The 9219-nt window shown below is 47.6% G+C and overlaps 1 protein-coding gene across 1 annotated transcript in view; it reads right to left on the minus strand.

The window, feature by feature from the left end:
- arhgap5 (Rho GTPase activating protein 5) overlaps positions 1 to 8991 on the minus strand; it is a gene marked incomplete at its 3' end in the record, with an annotated part of 36005 nt that extends 27014 nt beyond the window's left edge. The window contains exons 1-2 of the mRNA XM_079174436.1: positions 8760 to 8991; positions 465 to 4398 (exon numbers count right to left, since the gene is read on the minus strand). Of these exons, the coding sequence (XP_079030562.1) occupies positions 465 to 4286 (3822 nt within the window). The 5' untranslated portion in view covers positions 4287 to 4398; positions 8760 to 8991. The remainder of the gene's footprint in view (positions 1 to 464; positions 4399 to 8759) is intronic.
- Between the last annotated feature and the right edge of the window lie 228 nt (positions 8992 to 9219).

The following is a 9219-nucleotide window of genomic DNA, read 5'->3' on the forward strand; positions in this document are numbered from 1 at the left end:
GCGGACATCTTATCTCAGATGCAGCCTCTGCTCTGAGATCATACAGACTGTCTGTAACAGTGCGTCTTCTTTATCAAGCTTTTTATTGGTTGTCTGGGGCCTGAAAGGTGGGGAGGCTCATAAACCATTTCAGCAGTGGGTCAGATCAATCATTTATCAACTTAGTTTATTCTCACTATGAGTCCCGGGCCTATTAACACAGAAATCTGCACACACTACTGTTCACAATCTCTTCTGCTCTCATTCACACTCTTTCATTCTCTCTCTCATACTCAAAGCACTGAAGCTCAAAAAAACAAAAACAGCTTTGGCTCAGTGTCTTGGAGGCTATAACGTCTCTTTCTGTCTTTTGTTGCTCTATAAAGATAACTTTTAAACTACCCTGTTTGCTAAAACAAAGTGGATAAAATGTACCTGATATTAAATCTCTGCATACGTCAAGATTCACGACGGACAAGACTCACCTTCTTGGGTTCCTTTGGCGTCTTCTTCTTCTTCTTCATCTTCTTGTCCTCCTGCTCCGGGTCCGAGGTGATGGCGGGGTTATCTATCCCGCCCTTCCAGGGGTCGGCGGGGGAGAGCAGTGGGTCCTCCTCGCTGCCCCGGTGGGCTCTTCCCTTTTTCTTTTTCTGCGTGGCGGGGCCCGACTCCTCCCCATCGCTGTCGGACTGGAACCGTCTTTGGTAGGCCTTCGTCTTGCTGAACAGGATTTTAGAACGATGTTTGTATTTCAACCCCCGGCGTCCGGCCTGAGACTTCCTGTCGAATCCGTTCTCTTCCTCTCCTCCTCCGTGGAGGACGTTCATCCCGCCGAAGGAGTTTCTTATTTTGACCAGACGACTGTGTGCGTCATCGGGCACAGCGTAGATGTCGTCGTTGTGGAAGCCCCTGGACCTCAGCAAGGTGTCCACGGGGTCTGCATAGTTGTCCGACGCATCCACGTCCTCGCCGTGCGTCATTGGGCCGCGCTGCATCCTGCGGTTGCTTCGCATGCCAGCCTCAATGGTTTTAAGCAGGTTGGGGTCTAGCTTTTTGACATTAGGTTTGGGGAGCAGGGGTTTGGGCCGGACAGGTGGAGGCACTTTGTGGTTGCGTTCATGGTCTCCCACAGGCGTGCTATGGACCGGGTACTCGTTGCCCTCTAGGTCGATGCGGTACTTGGCCCGCTCGCTGGGTGTGGGGAGAAGCTGAACGTCATCGCCTATTGGACTGTACGGTGGGGGGGCCTCGTTATCGTCATCAGATTCTAGGTAATAGGTGTTGTAGGCCGGGGAGTGGCTGTGGGGCGAGGTGGGGAAGACGTCTTCACTGGCACCGGTGGTGCACTCACGTGACGAGCTGTCAAACAGGAAGGAGCTCTCAATGTTCGGCTTTTTCTCCAGCACTTCATTGAAAAAGGGCGTGAAAACCTCCGTCTGCCGATGATACTGCGACAGCGAGTAGAGCGCCGTAAACTTGGCGGCAATCTCTGTGGCAATGTGCTCCCCCTCCGTCATCAACTCCTTGATGGCATCATTCTCAAAGAAGTCTGCCTGGCTGTCTGTAATGGCCACCATCTGGACGGGGATCACGTCCTGGACTTCGGCCAAGAAGGCCCGCAGGGTCGCCATAGAAGCCTTGCGTTTGGCAGAGTAGACCAAAATGTAGCCGTGCACCAGTTCGTCTTTGCGGACCCCGATAGCAGTGTGGTAGGAGAGGACGGTGACCTGGATCCTTCTCCTGCTGTCCCCGATGATCTTGTCCAGTATCAGTGTGTTGCTCTGGCCCGGCTGACCCGCGCTACAACAATGCGAGTCCAGGAAAGGCGAGAGGATGAGGTCGACGCTGAAAGGATCCCAGCACATGGCGCACATGACTATCCTGAGGTCCGTCTCTGACATGTCTTTGATAGAGGGCAGTGGGGCCAAGACATCAAAGTTATGCTTTAGCCCATCCAGCGCTGCGCGGAGACCCTGCTTAATTTGGAACTCTGTGAATTTACGTGGAAAAGCCCCGGAGGGGATGTCGACAAAGGTGCACTGCAACTTGTTTGCCAGCTGTTGGCCCTGGTGCCTCAGGATGGGGATGTTTTTGCAAACACTGTCCCTCTGATTCGCCAGGATTAGAATGAAAGGTAGCGGCTGAGCAAACCTATCTCTCCGACTCTGTGCCATCTCCGCTCTGATCCTGCCTATGCAATCTCCAATACAGTTGAGGGACTCGATGGAGTTGAAAACGCAAAAGCAGCCATGTGGCTTGAAGGTGGTGACCCACGTGTGGCTGAAGAGCAGCGTGGAATTGACATCCACGGCCAGAAGCTCCAGTTCGTAAATTTTACCGTCCAGGGTGTACTCGTCGTCTGTGGACTGAGCTCGGATCTCATTGGCTAGTTCCTGTGAGAGACCCTCCCTTCCCAGGAGGCAGAGATTGATCTTATCGATGTTGGCACTGCTATAGTAGAGATTAGAGCGCCCGTGGTCGAGCTGCACCAGCCTGTTTGCTAAAACCTGCTCCACTTTCAGATCCACACAGTTCTGCCCACTCAGGCATGTCTCCTTCGTGGGATGGTAAACAAACCCAATGTGTTTGAGGAGGAGCGACTCTCTATCTGGGGCGAGTTTCTGCAGTGCTCTGTATCTTGGCTCCTCATTCAGCACACAGTGAATTTCGCTCATCTTGTCACAGCTGGGGGTGGCATTCAGATCCAAGTCATAGAACAGCTCAGCGTGCTCAAAAAGCATTTCCTGAAAATCCTCTTTGGCCCTTTCAACTATTTCCTGCTGGTGTCTACAGTAAACATCCCTCCTATCTGATTCTGTGATGTACTTGTAGGCCTCGTCCTCCATGACAAAGCACATGACTTCCTCCCAAGGCTGCCCTGCACTGATAAAGTGAACCCTATCCAGCGTCTTCTTGAACCGCTCTTTCATCTCCACCCTCCTCTTCTCTGAGAGCAAGTGCTGGACGTGGTTGTGGTAAATTCTCTCGCCGTCGAGCGTGTCGAGGAGGTCGAAGGGTATCCTGCGGTCACTCACGGCGATGTGGTCCGTCTCGTCCCACGGCGTCTGTTCCAGGACCACAAACCAGTACTGGAAATCCGGCCGATTCCGGATCACACTCTGTGCCTCGGGCCAAGAGAGGTGTTCGACCTCGTCCAGGTTATTGAGGAGGTTGTTAAGGGTTTTCGGTAGTGTTGTCAGGTACTCTTCCCTCCGCCTCTTGATGTGTTCCTGCTTCAGTTGTGCAATGTGCTTTGTGAACATGTTGCGTGCTTTCTTGGAGCCCTCCAAGGTGATGAACTGGTCATAGTCAGGCTGGCCCTTCATATTATTGATCACCGTTTTCCACGTGATGTGGTAATCCCTAACGTTGTGCACTATCAATTTCTCAAATCTATCCGTTGCCGAGGCGACAAGCTGCCGTTGCACTTTATATGCCTCCAGGTATGACACAGTTTTTGGCTTCCCCCTCGTTTTATCCAGCTGCTGGATGAGGGCGTTGAAGCAGACCTCTGCGTTGACGTTGGAGCGCGCCGACGTCTCGATTAGCAGCAGGTTCTTCTTGCTGGCAACGAAGGCTTGCAGGTCCCTCAGGTGCTGGTCCACACCCTCGTCACATTTCGTGGCAGCAACAACAATGGGCCTCTTTGACTTGACAATTTGGGAGTAGATGCTGTTGACGAACTTCATTTGGTCGTCAAACTTCCTATTGCAACCCTTGCTGACATCGATACAGAGCAAAAAGCCGTCGATGTTCAGCTTCCCGTCGGGCATCTGCTTCTGGTCAAAGTCCTGCTCCAAGCCCAGCTGGTCCGTGCAGATGTACATAAGCTTCTCTGCCGACTGGAGCTTGGTTGCCGCCGCCCTTTTGGTGTACGGCTGCAGGTTCGTACTCCGATGCGGAAGAAACGTCTGGTCATCGATGAACTCCGTTTGTTCGATGACTTGTATTTTACAGTCCAACCCGTCGTCCCCTCGGTGGGACACCTCCCCCCAATACAGGAAGTGGTCATTGTTAACCACACGTCCCCCAAAGTCTATCGTGCTCAGCACCGAGGTGTGCTCCGAGTAGTAGCCGTCGGCAGTGGGGCGAAGATACCGGTTGCATAGGCAGGACTTGCCAACGCCACAATTTCCCTTCTCTTTCTCCGTCCCCGAGAGGCCAACCACACTGACGGCGTATGACGGAGGCCGCGCATCCTTGTTCTTGGCCATTATATTCCCCCGCTCATCGCTAACTTGGTCACTTCCAGGAAAAAGGGTCAAGATATCATTCCAGTTCTGGTCGTCAGTGGTACAGAGGCACATTCATCCTGATTTTCCCTTGGTAGTGGCGAATCCCCCTCCAACTCTCTCAGCTTCTATCCTGGGTCTTCTTTAAGCTGGGATAGAGCAGCCGGCTTCTCCTTCTATCACCTGCCTGCAAGACATGGAATTTACAATTAGGAAGAGATAAAGGCAACACAAACATATTGGCACTGACTCGTCCTCAGAGCACTTCAGTCTCCTTATCACAAATAACATAATTAGCTTTTGTTTGGCAGCATATCCCCCCCTGGGACATACATGTACATGTATGCACGGTCTGTGAATTTAAAACAACAAATCAGACATGTTAATCAGGCTTTACAGAGTTATCAGGAATGAACACAAAAGGTACACATTATCACACTTGTGCAGGACAAAATAATCCCTCTTAAACGGTAATAGCTTAATAAAAGGTTTTTGATCTGCCTTTTATGTATTAGAACAAGAATGCGCTGGTCTGAAAACACAATAGGTGTGTAATTTAACTAATGTGATGATAAAGCCAGCTGCATTTTTTATTTAAAACAGGAACATTTCTATTAAATGACTGCAAGACAAAAATCAAAACGTGTGACAATAAAACGTATATAAGAGAAAGGGAGAGTAATTCAATCACGGGCCGAGAAAAAGAAGCGCTTTCAACCAATTTGTGCCGAGGCAGGATAAAAATGGCTCGCGACTCCAGCCCTTTGACAGCCACTGACCTAGAAATGATTTGCTTCACTGTGAGAATGAAACAGAAAATAAATCAGTTCACAGAATCCGTCATCATCATCGGCACGACCTACGGCTACATGATTAGGGCTAAACGTATAATCCTGGTTACTGGGCCCGCCGCTCTCCTAATATATATTTTACCCGACATCCCGTCTCCGATTATTAATCCTAATTGGCAGTTTTTTATTATCTGTGGGATGAAATCATTATGCTGCTTGCTCATAATCTATTAAACATTAACAACACGGTGAAATAAAGTGTTTCACTGTTGACAACAGCAACATTCAGCAATAACAGATTGTAGAAACTAAAACTCTGGTCTGTGACGGACCTTTCAAACATTATCATCGCAGATCGCCACAGTCAAATGAGCCTGAACCCGTCCGTAACCTAACTAGAGGCTGATAAGCGATAGCTGCAGAGAGAATTGCAGTCACTGTTGTGTTTTACAGAACGATGGCAATCAGCCAGTGAATTTGCCTGCGTGAGCTGGAACCGCTCGCTGCAGCGCGGCGGCATGCTGAGCCTGAGAAACTGCACCAGAGAAGGAATTCGGTGCGCCGACATGACTCGCGCAACGAGGCCCCCCCCCCCCCCTTTGTGCAAATAAAATAAGACTTTTGGAAGTTCAGCAGATCTACAGAGACCTTAAGAAACAAGCAACATGTATTACACATTATCTAACAACAATCATTGCCCTCTTTGTGAGAGGACACAGATGACGGTGAACTAGAGGAAATGACCTGCAGGAAATGAGCCCTAAATGTTAAGTCAGCTCATCTGTAATTTGGGCGCATCCAACCAGGAGCTCCGCGTCGCTTTAAATACACCCACGACATTAGATGAAGTCATAAAGCACACGGACCAGCAGGTCCGTCAGGTTTACGGATCTAACCACAAGCCCCTACAATGACTCCTGTTGCTGCTGCAAGGGCCACACCTGACTGAAGCAGGAAGTCAGGGAGACGTTCACCTGAGCTCATGAACAGGTGAAGCACTGTGCATGTGCACGTACACACTAATGCCCGCAAGCCAGGTATTTCCATTACTGACTGATCACAAACTAGCACAGACTAACGATTCCTTCAAAACAACAGCCAAACAATCCGAAATCTTGTCATTTCTAATGTTAAACAGTACACGAGTCGCTCTTCTCTCTGCCACTAGGAAACACTCGTTGGCGACAGACGAAGGCCATCAATTACAACAACTGAAACCTATTAATGTTGTGTTGATCGACTAACCCACCGCTTCTTACAGCCCTGCATTCCTCCCCCTGATCCCCGTCCAAACCACCAATGTTGAAGCAGATCAGTCACCCGAATCCAAACATCTGCTTTGCATTTCTGTCAGCCAGAATCCAAGTCTATCGCTCCGCTGTCAACGCACAGGGTCGATACGAGACTATTGAATAAATGTTAAACATGTATGAAGAGAGGAGCGGTGCCACTGATATACAGTTAGTTTACTGTATAAGACCTGGAGCCTTATTACTGCAAAAACACTACAGCCAAAACTACATTAGTGCTGCAGTAATAGCTAAAAGTAGCCTCGTGCATCATGATTAGTCTATTCACCGTGGGGCTGTGGGGGGGGATTAAGGTATCACTTGGCAAGCTGGTTTTAGAGATGACTAAATGCGCTTAAGCCTGAAACACAGCAGCACACACAGCCGGGGATGGTGGACCTTCTAAAGCAGCACCCAGCTGGGCTTTTGGTTTTTAAATAAACTTGTTTATGTTTTTTCAGCAGGACTCCTGCAGAGGAAAGGAGGTCCATCGACTGTAAATGAGGCGCCACTGACTCATTGTGTTTCTCCAGAACCAATTCTGATCTCGTGCACAGACGGCTCTCCTTCCACAGGAAGAGATGAATCAAAACTTAAGCAGAACAATTCAAAAACTGCCTCCTATTAAGCAAAGAGCGAAAGAGAAAGATTCATTCAAATGGTGCAACCTTTCCCCCTCATGACACCCAATTCATTCATTTATTTTCACCGTTACCTGTCACTTTCATTTTTCAGCTGCTAGCTGTTTTGGGTTGCGTAACGCGGTTTTAAATGTCAGCTACCTCATTGTGAGAGAAACTACAGCAGTGATACAACGAAACACAACACAAGACACGACTCAAACTTTCTTAAATGTCAAAATGTATCCGCAAATATTCAGCCAGTCTGCTGCACGTGTGTTATAAGAGCTGAGAGCGTCTTATCATATGTGGAATATGTGTAATTCTGCTGGAGTTAGTGGTGAAAGTTTCTTTATTTTAAAATTCACTGTGCAATTTCTCAACAAAAAGTCTTTGTCGCTGCTAAAAGCTTTTGAATTAATTGATTTTTTAATTCAAAACTATGTGAAGAAGCACCTGGCTGGTGAAGAAACAGAGATCTCGTCCCCCCCCCCCCCCCCCCCCTCCAAGATTCAGGTCCAGACCTGAAGCCGAGTCTCACTCATCTGACTTCCCATTCCTGAGGTATCGATGATGTAACAATCAGTTTATAGGCCAACTCATCAGACCTGCAGTCACTCAGAACAAAGGTCCTTGGAATCAATCCGTGTGTTACGGGTTGAAGCCGACACTTATATTGAAATATTCCCCACCATATTTACGCCAATATGCATTATCGTCTGGTTTCTTAAAGCTGTTTTTAGACTATATATTCAGATAAAGCTACAAGCTTCTTGTCAAGATGACAAGAAAATAAATGCTAAACATTTCCTCTCACACATTATCTGAATATTACACGTTATGCCTATGGGCAACAACACATGTATGCATGTGGAATAACATGCATAACAGCTGATAAGGAACATCCAACTCAATATTGTCAACAAGAACCTCATGAATACTCGATGCCCTTAACAATCTGTGTGTTTGAGGAATGTGGCAGATGTTGTAAATATGTAGAGACTCAGAGGACTGGAGAAAAAGATAGAAGCCGGACTAACCCTTTAAAGAGAGTTTTGGTTAAATGTCATGCAGAGCTGCAGCAGGACAAACCCACTGACCTGACCGACTAGCTGGACACAGAAAACTGGCAACCCAGCAAACTTCTAAATAAACTCGGAACAGGTTAAAAAGAACATTTAAATAGTGGATAAAAAGCAAGGACCGTGTGAAGGCTTTTAACTCGGATGTCAGTGTGTTAACATATTAATATTCTATGTATTTCCGTTTGATCCGTGAGAATGAAACCTACTGAAAAGGGTGGATAATCACGAAAAAACTCCTAAAAAACGGAGAAAAGGGAATGTGAATTAAAGTGAGTTATTGTTCCGGTTAATGAGTTAAGTTACGGTTTAAAATTAAACCAACATACGTTTATGTTAATGCGTCAATGCACCGTAGCTAACAATCGCAACCACAGCATTTGATACGGTATTTATTACCCTCCTCTCTCCAGGGAACAGGACGTGAAACCCGGCCTGAGAGAAGAAAAATATCCACCTTTCCCAAAATCCCTATTAGCTAACATTAGCCTAGCTACGTTAGCCTCGCATGCCAAAAAAGTGGGGGTTGATGGGTAGTAACGTTAGCTAACTAGCTATAGCGTTAGCAGCACGAAACCGAGCCTACCATTTGGGAAGAAAAGCAGTTTAATGGGGTTTAGTTTAATTTAAACCAAGCCACACTCGTGTTATTATCACACCTCAGTTTCGTAATTTTAGGGCCCAGGTTTTCGCCTGAAAAAAAAAAAAAAAAGAGTGCTAGCAAAGAAAAAGCTAATGGAAGTCCCAAATACATTCCCCTACCCACCTAATAACATGGTCGCTCCCAGAATCCACATACCACGGAAAAAAAGAGGAGAAAGCATTCCCAAATTTTACAGGGCAAAAAAAAAGGAAATGTAAATCCACAATCTGCGGCTGTTAGTGTCCGACAAGATCCGAAGTTGGGGTTCGGTTGACGGTGTAGTCCGACGGCCGGTTAGCCTGTGTCTTTAGGTGTATTTCAGTGTTGTTCAGTGTGGTATGCGCCTGTAAGCTGAAACCTCCTCCCCTCTCAGCAGCACTGCCAGGCAGTAATGGCGACTCTCTCTCTCTCTCCTCCACTCCCCTCACTCTAAGTCTATGTCGCTCTACCTCTCCATTCAGCCTCTCTCTCTCTCTTTCTCTCTTTCTCTCTCTCTCTCTCTCTCTCTCTCTCTCTCTCTCTCTCTCTCTCTCTCTCTCTCTCTCTCCACACCTGTCTGTCCCTTAATGTCATATATTCAAAT

Source organism: Pholis gunnellus (genome assembly GCF_910591455.1).
Source record: "Pholis gunnellus genome assembly, chromosome: 15".
NCBI lineage: Eukaryota > Metazoa > Chordata > Actinopteri > Perciformes > Pholidae > Pholis > Pholis gunnellus.